The 22,193-nt window shown below is 35.7% G+C and overlaps 1 protein-coding gene across 1 annotated transcript in view; it reads right to left on the reverse strand.

Moving 5' to 3' along the window:
• SEMA3A (sema domain, immunoglobulin domain (Ig), short basic domain, secreted, (semaphorin) 3A) overlaps positions 1–18,095 on the reverse strand; it is a 34,583-nt gene extending 16,488 nt beyond the window's left edge. Inside the window, exons 1-7 of the mRNA XM_010023703.1 lie at positions 17,928–18,095; positions 16,636–16,750; positions 16,475–16,544; positions 16,141–16,285; positions 10,048–10,267; positions 4,599–4,690; positions 1,575–1,616 (exon numbers count right to left, since the gene is read on the reverse strand). Coding sequence (XP_010022005.1) covers positions 1,575–1,616; positions 4,599–4,690; positions 10,048–10,267; positions 16,141–16,285; positions 16,475–16,544; positions 16,636–16,750; positions 17,928–18,095 — 852 coding nt within the window. The remainder of the gene's footprint in view (positions 1–1,574; positions 1,617–4,598; positions 4,691–10,047; positions 10,268–16,140; positions 16,286–16,474; positions 16,545–16,635; positions 16,751–17,927) is intronic.
• Between the last annotated feature and the right edge of the window lie 4,098 nt (positions 18,096–22,193).

The following is a 22,193-nucleotide window of genomic DNA, read 5'->3' on the forward strand; positions in this document are numbered from 1 at the left end:
TTTAGTTTTAGACAATTTTAGCAGTATAAATTTGTTTTCAAAAGATTCAGAGAAAATTGTCATCTCTCCTGAATAACTAAAGCTGCTTTGAAGAAGAAGTTGAGTGAAAATGCATAGTCCATTATCAAATATGACTGGCTGTTTTAAGGGAATGTGCTTATAAAAATAATCCAAAGCAGAGCATTTTGGTATGATGTGAACATGTACACAACTTGACAGGTTTGTTTTTAAATATCCCAGTATTCAATAGTACATGTTTTTGTCCTGCCATTTTTGTTGTTTTAGGTGGTAAACTGTGTTAGAAGAGTGTCCCCAAACAAAATGTTTTCTGTCAAACACATGAATGTTTTCAGACAACTTTCATAGATACAGTGATTTCTGAGTTAAATATGCAGCATTTTAAACATGATATTGGGCTCTGTCTATTACAGAATGAATTCAACTTCTGTTTAATAATGTATAACGTGAGTTAGAAGGGTTAACTAAATCTTATTTATAACATGAACAATTTTTAGTGTCCCAGTCATCAAAGTAGTAACAGATCTCCTCTTTACTGACAATGACATTAACAGAAAAGTTAGTGAGTGTGAGCAAGTTGCTTGTATTTACCGGTTTAGGCTTCAAATCAACACAAATATGAAAAGGAAAACAAAAGTTTTACTGTGTTAAACTTAACACCAAATTTTAAGTCTCAGACTTCTGAGACAGGAAATGACAGTGGCTGGAATTCCCTACCTGATTCCAGGTAGAACTGGAAGATAGGTCCCCTAATACCCACTTCACTGCTGGACTGCAACCCAATGTTCTTTGCGTGACTGCATAACTCACTAGCTGCTTCACAAACAAGCCTAAGAACAATTGCCTATATTTGCTCAGAAATCATCTTTACTGTAAATCTGACAAAAATTTACTTCCATCCATCAAGAAGCCCCATTCATTTTTGTTATGGTGTGGTCTACAATGAAGGCTATAATACATATCTTTTCTTTCATATGTTAGTTACTAGTGCATTCAACAGAAAGTAGGAAATATAAATTCTGGAGTCAGGAAACCCTACCTTAACCGTGTCACTGAATGAGAAGACCATGGGAAATTTGGACTAAATCAGATCTACCCTCTCTGTTAAGTTGAATGGTGAACTCAGAGGAATGTAATGAGCATTGGACAGAAAGACAGAAGAATGTCTCATTTCCAGTCTTTGCTTCCACTATCTGCATTTTGTACTAGACTATTCCTGCAGAGACCAGAACTAATCCCATTAAAGCAAGGGACCAAGTTTGGCCAATCCTTCTGAACAATTTCTCTGTCATGAGAACATTCCATAGTATGGATTTTATTTTATTTTATTTTTTTATAGAAAGCCTCCAGACAGCTGATGAGTTTGCGTTTACCAGTAACACGAACTAGACTTTCTCTGCATGTCACATTTTCCTGAGAAACTAGTGATGTTTATGTAAAAGGATGTGATGTTGCTGCTGTAATTAATACGTCTCTACTGACTGCCAAGTTACCGTCTCTAAAAGACAGAGACCAATAAATATTTAGAAGTGATTTAAAATTTGTGCACATAATACCTGTTTTGTGGAAATCTTCATTGCCGAAATAACAGTGGGTTCCTAAGGGAAAAAAAAGAGTTCAAATATAAAATAATCTTTATAAACATAAGAATTCTGCTAGAATGCTATTTGCCTAACCTAGAAACCCTGAAATTAAACTAAACATTCCTTAGTAACAGTGCTTCTGGTTGTCTTTGGCAGTGGAATATTTTCTAGCTGTAACTGAATTAGAATGCATGTACATATCCAGGTGCATCTTTGACTGCTATGTTGATTGTAGACATTCCATTTTCCATGATCATTACAGTTTCATTGTGATTACTTTGCTACTAGTTTCACATCTTAAAATTAATTGCTACACTTTATATTAAAACTATATTTAAAGAACCTCCCAGGTAATATGAAATTAATAATGGTTGTAACAAAATACGTAGATACTGTATATTAAATGTGATAAAACTGAAATAAAGAACACGTTTTAACCATATCAAGGTAAAAAAACCCATTTGTACAATATTTTATTCATAAGAGCATGCCTTTGTCCAAACCATAATCCTGTTGACTGGACCGCACTATTACTCGTATTTGCAAAGCACAAAGCTAAAACAGGCAAGAGGTTTTTTGCACCCTGGAACACCCAATATTCGATCAACCAAATGGGTCACTAGGAGAGTTACTGTTCTCTGAGCTAAGTCTACCCTTAATTATGCTTATCCTAGCAAGCAGATGTCAAACCAATATCTACATTCTTACATGAGAGGTTGTAGGAAATATTTAACAAAATAAGTATATTTAGATCTGATTAAAAGACTGCTACACCTTTTAGTCACAGCTACTTGAATGGATTTTAATCCTGAGAGTAAAAGTGGCATAATTTGGTTACAAAGTGTGCATGTCAATACTGTATGAATTTTATTCCATCTAAATATCTGCTATCGATCCCACACATCGTACTTTTGGTTATGTACATTAATAAAATCCTTATTAATCTTCTACACTTGTGTAGCTTTCAACTTGCTCATCCTGAGAGAATTTATATGGGTCAGTGGATGTTAAGCATGTGGACTTGCCTTTACAAATGGGTTAATAGACCTTATATCAGAAAGTATCAAATAAGTGTAACATTTGGAGGAAAATTGAACTCATTAATTTGTTTGCTCAGATGTTCAGAAAAACATTGCACAAATGGGGTTAAAAGATGCATTTGTTATCAATGTAGCAGACACAGAAGTCTTCCAGTTTTGTAGAATTATGAGAATTATTGTATTCAGCACATTGCAGTTTAAGCATCAAAACACATTGTTCATGATGCACATAAACTTTTTAGTAAATAAAGAAAACTTACATTTGCTTAAGGTACATGTAAAATCTGTTGCATATTCCCTATTGAAAGATCTGTATCTTATGCATACAAATGCTGCTTATTCCACCAAAGTACATTAATGCCCTCTTTAAGGCTTAAATACATGCCAAAGGAGATAGATGAGCACTCAAGTAAATCAGAACACCAAAATCTTTTTATGTAATGGATAAATACACATGTAAAGTAAAATACCAGATTTGAATTTGCCACTAACCATTCTATCTCTGTAAAGCCTTTCTGAAATAAAACTTTCACTCCATTTATTTTCTTTCTTTCTCTTTTACATTTCTCTGATGTTCTTTAGCTTGGCAATTCTACTTGATTTAGGGAAGAGACTCATACATTATCAACAATTGCCAAATTACCCTGCATTAATGTAATGACTTTTACATGTATAAGAACTGAAAAAAAGCTGGAAGCCACAAATTACTTGTCTCATTTTCTCCTCATAGTTTCTACTTTATTTTTGTGTTAAAAAACAACAACAACAACAAAGCCAAAACCCAGCAACAATCAGAAAGAAAAAAAACCCACATTTCTGCCCTCAAACCCCTCTTGGACTGCAGAAACAGATACCCTTTTTTCAGTGGTATCTTGCACTCAAACCAGTGCTTTCTGTGTGAGATAAGCTGCCCATAAGAAAAGCACAAAAATAATATTGAAAATAATAATAAAAAGATATACAAGCTCTGTTCAGATATGTTGTATCTGTTCAGAAACTAAAAGTAAAGGAATGGCAAGCGAGTGTGATGAGGACATGGTGGCTGGGCCCCTGGGGCAGACTGGAAGCACAGTCCTTGTCAGCACATCTAGAGTGAGACCATGTGACATGGGGCTCTCCAAGCAAGCAAGCATCGTCTTCATGCTGTCAGATTAACCTCACATTCCCAGCTAGGTATCAACCCCCCAAAAGCCTGGAGCCTTTGATATGGTGCCATAAAACAACACTGACAAAAAGAATAACGTGAGGAATGTAAATGATTCGGTGTTGTGTACAAAACACAAGAGATCCCTGGGTTCTGTCCGGAAAGTGTTTGAAAGGTTTACTCAGCCTCGATTTGCAGGAGTGCCTATGGGATGCCTTAATTTTTGGGTGGCTCAGACAGGAAAAATGGAAGAGACTTATTTTCACAAAAAGGTACTAAAGATTAGGGGGTGTTTACGGTGTCTTGTGTCAAACCATGAAAATAACACCCTAAAGTCATGGAAATATAAACCCTCTGTTTCCCAGATTATTAGGCATAAGAAATCTGTGCAGATCACTTTCCTTAAAGTATCTTCCTAGTTACATTATGCTCATAGTCCAAAGAGTGTTAAGTGTTGATGCAACTATAAAATTTGTGTATTGTGTATCTCTGTGGAAGGAAACAGACAGGCATTCTTCCCAGACTTCCACTGATACATATTTAACTACAGCATGTAACAGCTCTAAGATTCAGAGATGTTAATTTACTTCTGAAATCAGAAAACAAGAGCCCAGAATGCCATTTCTTTTATCATTAACCTCCAACTAGCACTGAAAGTTTCAAGGTTTATTTTGACTAGTGTCTGGGTCTCTAAATGACAAGCTAATTACAGGAGTATGCCAGGCTATTCCTTGGCTAGACTGCAAGAAGTTTAGCTTGCAGCTGTCCACAGAGAAATCTATAACCTGACACTTGAAATTTAGCTGCACTTACCCGAAAGACTGTCATTTCTTCCAGCAAGACTTCTTCTAATTCATGCCAAGTCTCCTTAGGAATTGAAACCACTTTAAGAACTGTTCCAACATCTTGAAAGGGAAAGAAAAGAAGAAAAAAGAAACCAAAAGTTTTCAGGTGCTTAAGATGCATACTTCAGTTTCAGAGGAGCCAGCGTTTCTTGTAGTATGTAATTATTTCATGTATCAAGATTGTGAAGCTGCATATCTCCAAACAATTGTTCAAAATTCCAACTGCTATTTAAAATAACCTAGAAAAACACTGGATTTCAACAGGGCATTTCACTGAAGTCTTTCAATTATCAAAGTGCAGTGAAGAAGATAAATACTACTATAGTTATTAAAGAATGAAAAGGACTGAAATATCATTTAACTGGCAGTATAAAATGACAGATGTTTCAGTCATTTGACTAAGGAAGGAAATGCACTAAATTTATCCAGGCATGTTTTATTGTCCATTTTGAATATGATGTTTGTCATTCCTAAAATGCACGTGAGGATGCTGTCAGAAGGCTCAGTATGAATATAGAAACATCTGGACAAATGTTGTTAGACAGATGAAGCTGTTAGATCTTTTAAGTACATGAGATCTTCCCTGTGTCAAACAAAGCGCTGAAGATGTATAAGCCCCTTAAGGCATCTATATTTCTCTGTGTGTTAGATACTGGTCTTTGCTGAGGGGTAAAAAGCAATATAACTTGTATCTTCTGTTTAGAAATAAATGTGTGCCAGCATTTTAATACTATATCCATTTACATTCTTGGAGTTTTGCAATTGGCTTTAACACTAACAAGGCCAACGCTTGAAATTCCAGAGCTGCAGCCTTCGGTTTTATGAACATGGTTGAGATGTAAAATCATCTCTGTTTTACAGCTTCTGCATCTGTGATTTATTTGTTTGTTTCCATGAACAGAATTTCAGGGAATAAAAACAAAACAAAAAATAAAGGAATAATTTCTAAGCTGGTACACATCACTGTAGACTCTCTGAAATGGAAACACTCTGTATGTGACTTTTCTTTTTAGCCAGCCAAGTGTAGTGCCATGTAAACCTATCATAGGAATAATAACTATGTCCCTGAGGACTTTTCATGTTGCACATTCTACAGCAGTAATGGTTTGGGAAAATATAAGGCATTTTAAATGGATAAAATTCTCAAAGTAACAGAACTATGAAGGTCAACATTCTCAGAACAAGAATTAATCATCGATTACACAAAATCAGAACATGTTTTTTGTGTATCTGTGTGTTAGTTGAAACTTCTGATTAAAAAGATGACAACTCACCACTTCTATATTGAAAATACATATAAAATTAGAACAAATACATTCCACAGGTTGAAATGTTTTTATAACACAACTAACTTAAAGCATTGATTTCATGAGGAAATTCAGGTATTTCAACTTATTTGCATGAATTTGGATTAAAATATTCTAGAAATCCTAGAATATCATGTAGAACTGAGATTTTTCATTTTCCCATCTGCTCTTCTTTAAGCAGATGTTGGTTTCTTAGTACATGCTTTTGAAAGTTTAGAAATAGGGGATTTTTCCCTCCCCCACAAAATATGTACCTTACTGTTACTTTCATTAGTCACAAATTCATAGATTCTTTTTAAAAGGAAAAAATATTTTTTTTCTAAAAACAACAAAGAAAAACACAACATTATCTAGGCTGTTACATGTACAACTTCAACTACTAGATAAGTGTTCTTGGAAGTGGTTTTCATTATGGTTACTGCTATAATTGAATATATTCAATTCAAAGATTATTGAGAACAATATAGAGCAAATGCAATATAAACTTTAAACCAAAAAGAAAAAAAATTCCGCATTTCTACAACAGAGTAATTCAGAACAACAGATAATTTAACATTAGTTATATTTGTAATTTAATGGCTGAGTTCATTTCCTTAATTATCCCGGTAATTTGATGACTGCGGTTTTGAGGAAAATGCATTCTATGGGTAAATAAAAGAGAACTGTTATCTAATAAATATAACAGTGTAGCAATGTGTCATGATTGTATTCTCTGTTGGTCTATGTCCTCAGTCACAATCCATCAAATGCTATATTCCTAAAACAAAGGTGGTTTTCTGATAAAACAGCACAAAGGAAACTGTGGAGTCTGATCACAGCCTCATCAGACTTGAGTTCCCCACATAGTGTTGTTTCAACAAAAGGTCTGACTTTGAAATGGATCCTGCAACAATTACAGTCGCTTGATGCTTAAGAAAGCCTCTGAGGTCAAAGATACACTGTGTTAATCACTACAGCGACTCTCGTCAGGACACAGGTACCAAAGTAGGGCTTTATCTGAGTTCTAGATCAATTTTTACAGAGTAGTATTTCAAACAATTTCACACAAATGGAATCAGGCTTCTCCTTTAGGATCAATAGGCTCTGCTCAGTAAGATAAGATTACTGTTATTAATTTGCTTTACTGACAGATGTACCTTGACTGTGCCAAATGATCCCAAACATCAGACACTCAGGATATGCATTAAGTGCATATCTTAAATCCTGTTTTTTTCCTGATACAATTTCAAGCATGCTGATACGATTTTATTTCCGTTGTGAAACACACTGGTACAATCAGAGTGGGAAAGAAACTGCTCAGCTAAAGATTTCACCCACAGGAAAGGAAAATGTGACCACACTGCATGGCTATTAATTATGTTGTGTTCAATTATCATCAGTTATTCAATGGAAAGGGGAAAAAAAAGGATTCCTTCAACATATTGAAGCTCAGCAGCATGTGGGAATAATGTAGATCGGTGTAAAAACAATGGGAAAATACAGGGAAATATATCTAATCTGATGGCACAGACCTGCACAGAAAAATCTAGTCATACCCCAGAGAGCTTAATTCTGGTTCTGTCATAGGTTCAGATCATCAAGGGGGAAACTGGACTGTAACTAGAGCCACTAATCTGCTCCCTCACTTGTTCTTTGCTTGGGGAATATGTAATACATGGTGATTGTTTATCTATTTCGGGTTCCTTAGACTTTGACTGGCCAACTCAGTGCAGCTTTCTGGCAGGAGGCAGAAAGCTTCTGCCTCTTTTCCTTTCCCCTGCATGGAAGATGCCCTTTCCTTGTTCTGCAAACTGCAATAAGTATAGTGAGCTCTGAGGAGCACAAAGCATCTTTTGTGCCCTTGCTCAAAGTGTGTTGTAGTGCCTGTTCTTGTTCCATGAGGGTATAACTTCCGGCTGCAAAAAGAACAGTTTCTATAGACAAAAGTAATATTTCAAGAATTAACAACACTTCACTTACAAAGCTGGGGGGGTTGGTGCTGAAATCTCTTTTGGTAAGTGCAAGTAATCATCTTTCAATACTTTTCTTACAGTTCCTGGGCACGACTATCAGCAATGTTGGATGGGATCCAGAGCAGTTATGATAAACCTGAATATTAATGGTTATCGGAATTGAGTGCCTAAATTCTGAACTCATGGGTAAGACCTAGGTATCACTGAGGCTTTTTTAAAGGAAGACCTTGCCTTTCTAATTCAGATAAGCATCAGTGTATGTAATAATAACTATATAAAGGCTATAGACCAGCTTTTAGCAGGTCTTCCTGTACTGTCTGAAAATAGAGAAGAACTTAGAATCATAGAATCATAGAATAGCTAGGGTTGGAAAAGACCTTAAGATCATCTAGTTCCAACCCCCCTGCCATGAGCAGGGACACCACACACTAAACTATGCCACCCAAGGCTTTGTCCTATCTGGCCTTGAACACCTCCAGGGTTGGAGCATTCACAACTTCCTTGGGCAACCTATTCCCGTGCCTCACCACCCTCACTGTAAAGAACGTCTTCCTTACAACTTCTTCTGCTAACTATTCACCTTACTCTAATAGAGGTCTTGAAGAAAGTACAATGAATCTCCCTCTGGAAGTACTTATCTCATTCCCTTGCAGAAACCAATGCATCTTAGATTGAATGCCTAACTTTGGTGACATAAATGCCATCTCTTGTCCTCAAGATGTAGACATAAATCATCTCCTTATGTTTGTTCAGCATCATACTCTGGATGCTGAAAGGGCTTTTTCGCTCACATTGCAGCCAAGGAGATTATTGCCATTAATTTTTTCTTCTGGGCTGAAGCAGGTCATAGAAGACTTGTTGAAAGGCAAAAAATGCTCAGTTGTAGATGGCACTGAAGTCTCTAATGTGTGATGGAAAATATATATGTTGTGTAAAATCATATGAAACTACTTTTCAGTGTTTTATAGAAGACCGTATTGTAGCACTGGTATCTAATAACTCAGTTCACAGCTTTAAAGAGCTGGAATGGTTTCTGCAGAGCTGCATTTCCTGCAGTAATGCATGCACTGTGTTTGGTACACACAGCTTCATCAGCTCTCAGTTTACTCATAATATATTTCAGGCATCAACATGAAAGATTCCTTGAGATTTATTGCTTTGGAAATCTGACCCGAGGTCTAGAGTACCAGAACTGTACTTAAAGCAAGTAAAAAATTAGAGTGTTATAAGAAAGGCAGACAGATATTTTTGGTCCAAAGCTGAAAAGAAACAGTGGGGTTTTGGTTTGGCTTGTTTTGACTTCATGATGCCAATGTCTAATTACTAGCAATTATGTTCAATAGAAGTTTTAAATACTTTTATTCAACATAACTGAAACACCAGCCAACTAATGGAAAATCTTCAAAGGTGAAGAAGCAGATTCACCAACTGCTAATCAGCATAGTCTGAAGCCACTAAAACTATTTGGAACTCACCGTATATCAGCTAATCTCTGGTCACTATTATTTCTCATTATTATCTTTCTGGGAAAAAATGTCTTTTCTGAATGCACATTTTCACTTTTATAAAATGCCCAAGCTGTGGTTCTGCAAATGCTTTGGAAAGGATATCATGTTTCTATTTGAATACCAGTGCTCATTAAAACATTTTGTATGTTCCAGGTATCTTCATCTTAAGTAAAATGATGCACTCTTCTGACATATGAGCTGGGCATCTTAAGGCAATACTTGAAATACTTGAAAGGCACACAAGACATTTCCCATACCTGGCTGCTTGCCTCATTCATGTTAATACTTTTTATGCTGCATTTCAAAATGTGTACCTCAAAAGACTTATTTTAATACTAAATTATAATTAATAAGGCAAGATATTCCTAATAAAATTCCCTAATAACAGTAGCTGAAAAGAGAGTGGTTTGATCTTAATCCAGTTGGCAAAGCTCCTAAAGAATTAAGCTGTACAGGCCACAGCCTGAACCTGTAACAGTGAATGCATATAAGAAAGACCTCCCCACATGCACAGTTTTGAGTCTCACCCCAAATTTTCATAGGTATACACCATTCTGCCAGTGTTGTGTCCTTCAGAATATGAAATTTTATCTGCTCTATGTCTCTGTAATGCCTGGAGAATCATACAGTGTAGATACAAGACTTCTCACCTGTGCCAATGAACATGACGTCATATTGGCCATCTTCTGCATCTACTCGATCTACTACTATCTGTGTGAACTGGTAATCCACGTCTGTTTTGATCATGATTGGACGGTTGTTGATGGGGAATACCGGATTGTACATGGCTGGATGACTTCTTGCAAATGTTATAACTTCATCAGGAAGGTCCTTGGTGGAATCAAAGCCTCCAAATGTTTTACTGGGACACTGGAAATAAAAAAGGAAATATTTTACATTTTATTATAGAACACAAGAAACATATTAGTAATCAATTTCATTACCAACATCCTAACTAATGCAGTCTATAATTAAATGTGAGAGGGGATGTAAGTGTATCATGACAGACAGCAAAAGTTTATTCTGTCAATAAAAGTATCTTTTTCTTTTCATTTTGGATTTAAATCAATATGGTTAACAGAATGTAAATTATCCTTATACATCATTCTTCTTACTACTATGCAGTGCAAAAGAATTTTCAGTCATTTACTATTTAGTATTAGTCTTTGACTGGAAGAAGGGAGAAATCCTGAAATATTTAAAATCATTCACTATGAGGCATGCAATTTCAATATTTGGTTACGTATACAGCAGAAAATTAATTAATTATGCCACCATCTTATTTCAAAGTATTGTATTCAGAAATTGATTTGAAGTCAATTCATCTCTGAGGAACCAAATCCTTAAATGCTGGGACAAGTCCCTATTCTACTGACTTCTCAAACTCTTGCTTGTCTCAACAAGCCTATGTCATCCATGTAGACCCGATAACATGGATCCTGTTAATGCTAAATCAGATGAAATGAGTCATGCCTTAAATCTAAATCCTTTGTCTCCATTGATTCTAAAGAAACCTCCCTGTAAATGATGCTGATGATGATGTCCATGTGAACAGTTAGGTGAGATGAGTCTTGTGAAGAGCTGAAATAACTCCTCACTGTTGTGTAATGCACAATGTCCCTGTGTAATGAACCTGGTCCCCATGAAGTAATACAGTAAAGAGTCATTTTGCCCCCTTATATAGCCATGGATGGGCCAGACAGTTTTGACTCTAACATATGAAATGCAGAGGGTTCTGCAAACGATAGAGGCTGAAAAGGGAAGGAGAGGGAAGACCACAGCTTCGGTAGCCACAAGTATTCTTCCATTTTCACCTACCACATGTTTCCTGTGGAGACTTGAGGACTGTGGCTAATCACCACCATTTTCCCTCATCTCTTCTGCAGAACTGGTGTTTCATGAACAGTTAGAAGTTACTTTAATATAGGCATTAGTATTGTGTTAGTAACACTGAATGTATAAAGAAAATGAGCCACAATGGCATCAAATCACTAGTCCAAAGACACTCAGCAAAGAACTTGGTGTACCACATGGCTAATTTATTCATATACTTATTGAAGACATGTAAAACTCTGAAACCCAGTTGACAATAATTACGTTACAGCTTTTGAACCTGAAATATAAATAGCTGATGTTAAAAGGACCTAGATAATTTGCCCTTTATATCCATGTATACAATATCTTCCAATTAAATTAAAAACCTAGAGGACAACATCTTATTAACCAAGAATCCAGACCTTGCAGGATGCTCAGCAGAAGAAATCAATTGTCTTTGCTATCACCTTGATCCAAATTATTAATAATTCATCAGAAATTAAATTAAAAAATCAATGTTGTCAAAAGGAGTAGTTGTTATAGTCAGCAAAGGGACACTTCCAGCATGGACATATTAAGTGTAAATTGTACCTTTTTGGCATATTTGTTAGTAAGCAAATTCCTGCATTCTGTTCCATTACATGGTATGGAAGGGAGGAAGAGAGGGAAGGGGAACATTTGATTACTGCATGTGGAGCAGCCTAAGCAGAAAGCAAGTTAGTCGTCTACTTCATTGTGACAACATTTTCCAGCCTTTTTGTTACTATATCTTCTTGGTTTTTTCTATAGAAATATTACAAAGAGAAAAGCAGACAGGCTATTTATAATCATTGGCCAAACATTTGTATGTCTAAAAAATTGTGTTTAAAGTTTTACACTTCAATTTGAAGTTTGCTTTACATCTTGATTAATATTCTAACTAGAGGTCAATACTAATTACTCAGATTAATTAGATAATGATTAATTAGATAAAGCATATAAAGTGTTTTAAGTATAACAATCACTACACAAGAACTAAGCATTGTTAATTGCAGCTGGACAAACAAAAAAAAGGATTAAATGAATATTCATTTTGATTTTTGGTAATGAATTTCATCTGTGTTTCAATTGCTTGAGTATTTACTCATTAGAACAAAGGCTTTTACTTGCAGCAATGTTGACCAAGATATATTTTATGCAGAAAAATCATAAAACTAGAATTAGTGTCATAATTCTATGTGTTTAAATTAGAATCCCAATTCTGAGAGCCAGATTACTTCTTGGATGCCCTGCTTTTCTGAGAATAAAAAAGTTACAGTAACTTGGTGTGTTTACTTCTAAAATTTAAAGTTCATTGCCTGGTCTAGGCTATGGCTCACATTTGTCCCACCCCACTTTAGAAAACTGAATAAGACGAATCAAACTGCCTCTCTTTTTAATTGAGTGAAATGGGCAGCACTGGTAGGTGAGATTTAGCCTATCCATAGTCCAAATTGCTTGCAGAGGAACCTCAACTGACATGAATCACACAGAATCACAGAATCATCAAGATCGGAAGGGACCTCTGGAGATGGTGAAGTCAGAGAACAGAATGGAACAGAATGGAATGGAGTAGGGCGGAACAGAACAGAACAGGCCAGGCCAGGCCAGACAAGAGACGAGTCAAAATGAGACAAGATTAGACTAGACTAGATTAGTTGTTCTGAGGAGGAAAGACCTGCCATATTTACATATTTTATGATCACAAAATCAGGAAACACAACAAAACTTCATCCTTGATGCTAATGATAGGACTGGTTTTCATATCAGTGGGTCTAGGTCAAGCTAACTGTCAAGGTGCATCATCAGAACTCACGTTTATATAACTCATCAATCCCACTGGTAGCAAGGAAATGCAAAGTTTTCAGGTGCCAAAAGATTGGTATAAATTCAAATATCCTGAGAAGTTCAGAAAAATAAGCTTGATCCTGGATTCAAGCAGAGTCAAAGAACTCTTGCATTTAACATTCATTTCCAAGTCTTCGTCCCCATAATGCTGTCAGGGGTTTTGATCAGTCAGAAGGAGGTAAATATGTTATCCCCTCACTGGCCTATTAGGAAATCAAACAGATAAAGGCAATAGCTACCATTTGGTAGGAACAAAAAGTTCTTTCCTCGTAACTGAAGATAGACTCTTGGTACCGTGAAGTAAAGAAACCTTGAGCTCTGTAGCTGAATTCACAGAAAGTCAGATACAAATTCAGGATGAGGTACCTCATTCAAGATGAGGTATATAAAAAATCCTCCTCTCCCAAATATTGTTAAAAGGTTAAAAAAACCCCACACAACTGAACAGCAGCAACAAAACCCCCCAAAACAGCTGAAAAAAAACCCAAACCCCAACCCAAACAAACAAACAAACAAACCCCAAGTCCCATAGATCTTAAAGAAAAAATGCTGGCAACTTCTTTGTTAAATGTGAAGCTGATGTAGAATTGTGTACAAAGTTTTCTGACTTTTCAAAACAACCATTAACTTTCCTTTTTCTTTACTCACATTGGGCAAGGCACCAGATGCTCAAGAAGTTTACTGGCTCCTCACCTGTTAAATTCCTCAGATAATTCAGCACTGTTTAACTGCAGTACGATCTGGAACTGATTCACTGTAAGAAGCTTAGGTTTTGTTTCTCCCTTCCCTTTCCCCATTTCTTAGAAAAAGAAGCCACAAGTCTGACATCTAAAGGAACTTAAAAAACCTTTCAACTTTATTCTCAACAGAATTTCAAAGCCACTGAAAATGCACCCAAATTTTGTTTAGATAAAAGTTCTCATTTTAAAATTCAGTTTTATAATACTGATTAGGATTTTAGCAACTGTGAGGAAAAAAACCATCTTTTTCAAAATGCTACAGGATTAAAGTCACTGGCAGAGGGCTAGAAGAAACTGATGGCCTCAGCCACTTTTTAATTAACATCATTTACAGTGGCATGGCCTCTTGCACTACATAATGTGATTGCAGGGCTATGTAGAATAGTATAGTTTAGGATCACATTCAGCCTTAGACAAGAAAAATGTTTGCAATGAAATCTGACCATCTTCGCACTTTTTTTGTGATCTTAGTATAAGCATGTTATGGTGAAATTATAAGAGTAAAATCCATTCTGAGAGGAAAGCCAGGAAAAACAGTATATGTAACAACTGCATTTCCCTTCTTTGCCAAAAGGTCTGGTGGCTTAGGTCATTCAGCCAGTCAGGGGCTGGATTTGGGTCCCAGCTTTTCTGCTTGCTCTCGGGAATTTGATAGAGTTATTCTTCTCCCATTTGGACTTCAGTTCAAGACCCTCAGACAAGTACTGGCATAATCCACAGGTTCTGAGGCAGGCAGAGCTATGCTGCCATCCTCTAGGGCAAGTATTTGAGCTGTGCACTCAGAAGTTCAACAATAGAGCTGCGCCCGATCTCTGTTGAAGAATGAATGTAACAGAGCCACCGTGTAGCAGCCAGTTATCTCAGTCTATTTCTGTGACAGAAATATGTAACATTCTTCTTTGTCAGTAGTTTTACATAATAGCTATTATTTGCTTTTTGTCTGGAAAGGTTAATCAATACTGGAATCAAAGAGGAGTATAAATAAACAGAATAATAAACACTAACTTAGTCTGTCAGACTGAAAAGAAGATGATATTAGTTATACAAACAATACCCAAAAAATCTACCCATTCACATTTTCCATGGGAATGTAAAACAACACAACCTATAAATAAACCTATCAGCACTAACTATAGTAATTAAAAAAAAATGTTCAGCATCAAATAGGAAATGATACCTCTCCTATGCTGCAGAGCTTGTATTCTAACTCTGGAAAAAATTAGGAATCCCTTTAGCAGTTGTAGGAGGAAGTTAGGAGTGCTGAGGAATCTGGCTGCCAGGAAGCCATTGTTTTCTTCTACTTAGGAAGTCATTCTTATTTGGCTGAGCATATATATCATCTAACTGTTGGAGATCAGTTGAAAGATCAGGTTGAAAGAACAATTTCAAGATATACCCAACAAAATGAGCAAATCCGATGATTTAAAAGAAGGGATTAAAATTATTCCTGGTTTATTTTGTGGCTTATATTTAAGGAGTTTTAAAAAAGAATATTAGAAACATATATATTTAATTTTATATCCTTATATCTGTACATGTGTACACATATATTTAATCTTCAGCAATGCTATTTCAAAACTTAAATGGGCCAAGCTGATTTATACTAGGTAAAGAGCTACCCCAACGTATACAATTCATGCTTTTTTCAAAGATGTCCCATCTTCTTAGACTACTGGTAATTGCAGAGGCTGTGAAATATTTCTAAAATGTGATGATATCAGTTGGGAATTGTAAATATGGATTTACATACATTGATATTTTAGTCTTTCACAAACAAGAAACAGAAAAACGAGTAGAAGCACAGATATTTTAAAATGCTAGTGGAAATCAGAAATTACTGTAGTCACTCTGTCATCCATTGCAGAAATATCTGTCTTACTGCACTAGATTTAATGTCAAGAACAATTGAAAGCTTCTTAACAGCAAGGCAGATGCTCTGTTTTCTGTTAATTCTCACTAAGAATGGCTTAGTCAATATTTGAAACAAAGACAAATTCCAAGGAAAGGAAAATGCAGAGTAATTTATTAAACATATGACTTTCAGTAATGTTCTCCAGTCATTGCACAAACTTCTGCTGAAGCTGTTAATATAAATGCCAAAATTGAAATCCAAATGAAGTTGTTATTGCAGTTTCATACTTAACAAGAAAATCAATGCATTTTGGATCTAGAGGAATTGTTGGCTTTCCTTTCTGCCACACTACCTATTTCATTATCTTTTTCAGTTTCTTTCCTGGATCTCAGCTCAAGGACCATGTAATATGTGAAAATATTTTCCCTAGTTTTCTGTTTTTAAATTGCTGTATTTCTTAGGGTACTTACAGTTCCTGGTCGTGGATATGGCACTCGTCCTTGGTAGGGAATCCACTGGTAGTTTGGACCATCTCGGTGGGCGTAGGGACCAAGAAACACCCTCCTCACATCAGTCATGCTGTACATACACACAGCTGACCCCTTGAAGATATTACTAAAAATAAGGGGAGAAGAAATAAAATCAGGTTCTTTAAATTATCAGTTGGTTTAATCGAGTGGAAGACATATGGGAATAGCAGCTTGTTATTTTCTAATTTATTGCCATGTGCTGGTTAACAAAGAGACCTCTTTAAAACAAGCAGCCACCCAAGCTTCCATGGAAGTAAAATGATATGTTCTGTACCTGGAAGTTGTAAACACTCCATAGACTATTGGATTTTTAGGATCTTTTGAGTTCATTAGGAACACATCCTCTGTAACAATAGCAAGAGATGGAAAACTAAGTTCAAATCATATATAATACTTGAAAACATTTCTGTATTCAAAGCCATTTCTGACACTTACGTAGTTCATCAAAGTGTGTGTCAATGCCATTGGGTCCTGGCACAGAACAAATCAGACGTGCTTTGAGGAAAGTTGTCCATTTGTTTACAAGGCTTCTGTGTCCACCAAAGTCATTCTAATAGCAAAAGTATTTTGCATGAATATCTAGTAACAGTCTTTGTTTCAAGTATCAACAAAGTACAGCAAAAATACAGTAAACCACCACAAGATGCTACTAATGGAAAACAAAGAATTCACCTTCTACATATAAAAGCATTATTTTGTTATCGAAGACACTAATTCTGAATCACTACATTGCATTGTGACATATTTCATACTAGCACAAAATAAAAAAATAGTAATAAAAGGCAAACCTAAACTTCTTTATAATACATATATTACAATACATGTACAGCCAGGCAGAATGTTTTGCTCCAGAGCAACCAGGCTGCCAGGTCCTGGTAAAGCTGAAGGGGCTTATTATTCTTAGCTGGTAGCAACAAGGTAGAAATGCAAGTCAACAAACTAGGTCAAAATGCCAGAACAATGGGATCAGTTGTATCATAGAATCATTGATTGATTGAATTGATAATCATTGTATCATGTATCACTGCAAAACTTATGAATGAAGTGCCTCAAGGACTCCATACTTACGGGTAATTGTTTTTCAAGCAGCTACCTGTGGTTTTGAGGAGATAAATTGAAATTGTGCTTACGGATTAACATGTAATTTTACTGTAAACATTATAGTTGCCAAAGCTACAACATTGACTAATACAATTTCATTTGCAGAAATCTTTTCAGAAGTCTATCAGAAACATATTTGGATATTTATCAGTGTGGATGAGTGATTCAATCTGCAGCCATGAAGGGTCTTCTGAATGATTGTCCATTTCTAAAACTGAGCTTAAACAACTGTTCCGTTAAATCTTCCTTTGCCTTCCTTTTAAAGATTTTCACTAATGAGGGAATGAAAAGGTATTAACATTCCTTCAAAAAGTAAATTCTTCAAATGTTTTTTTGCCTACCTGGAAGTATCACATTTCCTGCAAAAGATTCTCTCTTTTGCAGACACATTCTAAGCCTCAGAAGATGCCTGTGACTTTCTTAACAAAAAATCATAGTTTGAGAAGCTTCCCCAAACTTCTTTCATGTCTTATCCCTTAACTGCTTTAGATCTGGGATGATCTCTGCTTCAGTCCAATGCCAGTGTTAATACTGAATAGTTTATGAGCCAGAAAATAGTCACTGAAATCACTTGCAAAGCATCCTACAAGTGTTTTCAATCTCACATGAAGAAATCATCATTTTACCTTGCAGATCTGCCCTATTCTGGCATGAGTGGCTTTTCCAGTGTGCTCTCCATCAATTGCATTTTCACGGAAGAAGAAATAGATTTTGTCATCCTCGGGATTGTCACTCTCTGGTATCAGGTGAGCACTAATAAATCTAGGATCTGAGAAGACAATGCCATTGTGCATGTTATTACTCCATGAACTGAGTCATTTGTCTTCCTTGCATAAATGAAATGTGATTTTACTTCCCAAGAATCAATCTTTGCATCAAATGGCAAATATGTCTATGTTAGGTACATCATCACCCATTAATATGACAGGTATTTACATTCCTTTTATCTTTAATACAGAAAGGTGTTTTCTACAGATATTTAATGAACAAAGATTTTAAGTTTGTTATTGGAGCAATTAAACATTCATGAAATCTCTTTACAAAGAGATGTAGAGATTAATGAAATCTCTTTACAATGGTTGTATAATATTACAGCATGGATTCGCAATTCTAAGTATTTATTACTGACATTTGTTTCTGTGGATGTTTTGACTTTTCTGTATGTGTCACACATAAAATGAGAGAATTACTGAGACAAATGTAATATTCCTAACTTTAGCAACGCTACATGTATAAAGAATTTTGCATCTAGAAATGTGTTAATATGCTACTGTAAAAAAAAATTAGTTAAAAAATATACTTTTAGTTGATATTGTCTGCTTCCACTCTATGATGGAACCTAAATTTTTTGTCCTGTTTTCAGAAGAGAAATGCATTTGTGAGTTTCTGTTCAAGTTGTTAAAATACTTTGTCTTGTCATTTTTTAAAGATCTTTTTTCAAAGACAACCTTTACTTCTTGACAGTTAGAGTGACAGCATTATTTGGTGATAAAAAAGACACATCAACAAGTGAAATATATAAACTGCAGGCATACTGATCGGTTATGTAAAAAATGGTGGAAAGAAGTTTTAGGAGAGAATTCTATAGAAATCATAGCAGTAAATTTATACCAGTGGTGAATCAAGCTCATCACTGTATTTTACAGAGATACTTCAGCTGGTATCTTTCACTATATTTAGAAAAGAAGACATATCCAACAGATTTACCAATCTGCTTTATAACCATTTTATGTCCTGCTGAGATAATTAACTGTGAACTATATTTAACTACTCAGAGTCCTGTTCCTATGTGAAATTATAAGCTATTTTAGTGTAGTGCATTAATATAATTTCAATGCATGTTTATTGCTGTATAGTCATGGAAATAATGAACTGTACTTTGTTTTGCCAGTTTGCACTGGCTGTCCTGTGAAACCCATTGCCTTACGAAGGATGGCAGTGTTTGTAAACCACGTATTTTGATATATGCATGTGTATGTTTAGATGTTTCTATTATATGAGTACATACTGCATAATTTTGTGTGTGTGTATATATATATTCTCATGTACTTTGTGTATATATATTCGGGTGTACTGTCTCTGTGTGTGTATGTATATATATACAGTACATGAGAATGACCATACTGCCTTAGACCAAGGTTTATTTAGCTCAATATACAAACTCTGACATTGTCCAGAAGTAATTATTTGGGGCACAGAAAGAATATAGTAAGTACAGATAATACTTTCCCAGAATAATCTCCCTTCCTCCAAGTATTTTCAGTATATCTGGTTGCTTTCTGTGTACTTAGTAACTCTCAATAGATTTTTCATCCAGTTACCTGTTTAGACTCTTCTTGAACCCATGCACATTTCCAGCATTCAGAATGTCCTTTTGGAATTTGTTTGTTACATACACAATCTAATGAACTAAAACTTACTTCTGATCTTATGTTTTGAACACTCTTACAAACTTCATTTGGTGCCTCTTAATTCCTGTATTGGAAATATCCACAGTATTCAACATGTGGATTAATTGTGCTCTTATACAAGGGCTATAGCAAAGCACTTTGTTGAATTCTCTATTCTTTTTCTATTAATTCCAAACATTCAATATGGATTTGACAGTTCCCAAGCAGTGATCTGAAATTTTCATGGAACTTTATGTGCCATAGCCCCAGTACCCCACTTTGCATTGGTAATGCTCAGTCCACAGTCCATCATTTTATATGTGAAGATAGGCATATTTTCCTCATGGTTTTCCCCACGGTTTATCACTACATCATTCATCAAGAATTATTTAATTTGTCATTTGATTGCTCAGCTACCCAGTTGCATAAGATTCTTTTGTAATTTTTCACAGTCTTCCTTTGTCTTTCTATGCTGAATAACAATATCGTGTGAAAAATGTTCTCATCCTGCTGCTCAACTTCTTTTTCAAGTTATTTATGAATATATTGAATAACACAGAGTACAGAAGAGATCTCTGTGGAACTGTGTCTATTACCTATTGTCTATTAAAGTAAGTCTTTTCAGACATCTGAAAACATCAAAAATCTGTAAGCAGCTTAAGCTTTCTCCCAGTAACTTAAGTTACTAAATTTGCTTCCTTTCTTTTTAGCATGCCTTCAAGTTACACTGACACATGGCCCAAGATAAATGATATCTAGACTATATTGTACCATGGTAAATAACTATTATTTCTCATGTGATCTACAGGGCTTTGAGTGCAACTTGTATCACAAGAAGTTCAATGCTACAGCTTGTAAAATTCTCATTTCACCTTGTGGAAGGATACATCAGAGAAAGAGGATACGCATTAATAGACACTGTTCTGGGCTAATGGATCTGGAGATACTCTTGTCTGGAAACACTAGGTTTATGTCTTAAGGACTTTATGAAAAAGGTAGAAAAAAATAATTTAACCAAAACCTAAATACATTCCTAAATGGTTAAATGATTTGTTTCTAGCACAATGGGTTTTGTAAATCACAAGGTATCAAGTTCTAAAATAAATCATTATATTATCAGGCATCAAAAATCTAACTTTATATTATGATGATACTGTGTGGAGTCCCTTTTGAGTCAATAATATTGCTGGTATAGTATGGGTTATATAAACTTGCCCTCAGTTAGCATATTATTATTCTTTTCTTTCCTTCTCATAATTTTGAAGGTGAACCTAGAAACAGTAAGACAGTCTGGTATTAAAGCAGGACTGACACAAGCATGATAGAAAGAAATGTTTAAGGAATTGACAATGTTTATTTAAAATGATTCTGTCAGAGTGGTAGCAGAGGAGGTGGGTGTGAAGAAAGCAGATATAACAAACACCATAGCCAGGGCGCATGTGAATATGCTCTGTATAGATTTCTTACCAGTGCTCATCTAGGATGAATTTATTTCAATTAGTGATTAGTAAACCTAACTAAGTCCCTGAAAATAAAGCAGTCACAAACCCTCATATTAGAACACATCCACTGCACACTATGGAACAGTTTCTGTTGAATAACACTGGTGTTTCTTCATGAGCAAATCTCAAGCTTTTTCATCTTCTGGTTAAATTGGTAAGTTTTAGTCAATAAAGAGTGGTTCTTCATGCTATAGGGCCTTTGCTCTTGTTACCTGGTGGTGTTTAGTTTTTTTCCCCCTCTTCCATATAACAGATCTATGTTTATGCAATGAAGCAAATGAAGGAAGAACAGCCTACATGTGTTCTGTTGCATACAGAAATAGATTCATTTCTGTTTGGAATGAATATAATGGTCATAAAAGCAACATCATAATTATATGTGTGGAGAGAGGGAGAGAAATGTGGTTTGTAGGTTATGAAGCTAAGAAGTAGGTGGTGTGAACTAGTGATCTATAGTGTGTTCTATATTGTTTCATTAGCAGACAGCTGTTTGATTTGCCGAAGGCTTGATGCACACTTGCATTTAACCCCAGGGCCTCAGACCTTGCTTACAACTGTTTAGGGTCATGATGAATCAATCAGCCAGATGGCCAGCAGTCACGCAACATAGCCCTCTCCATGGACTTTGTAGCATTTTTATATTGCTTTTGCTCGTGGAAGGGAAGAGAGATGTTGCCCACAGGTGAGGGACTTCTCCTTGACACTCCTAATTGCTCACCCATGCAGCAGAAGAAAGAATGTCATCCATGAATGTGTATGTACAAGTATTGAGACTGCCCTGCCTTACCCTGCAAAATTAAACAGGTTCGGTATCAAGGGGTCCCCATGGGAAGTTTAAAGTCAGTCAGTCAGGGTTGACCTATTTCATACATTCAACACAGCCACAGACGTAGTTCTAGAATGAACTTCGAGCAAGTTTTACCAAATGGAAAGTGGGACCTTGAGCCAAACCTGGTGGTGACAACTGTAAAAGTGGTGCACTGCAGCTGTTGTGTATAGA

The sequence above is a fragment of the Nestor notabilis genome, unplaced genomic scaffold (genome assembly GCF_000696875.1).
Source record: "Nestor notabilis isolate BGI_N333 unplaced genomic scaffold, ASM69687v1 scaffold21971, whole genome shotgun sequence".
In the NCBI taxonomy this organism is placed as follows: domain Eukaryota; kingdom Metazoa; phylum Chordata; class Aves; order Psittaciformes; family Psittacidae; genus Nestor; species Nestor notabilis.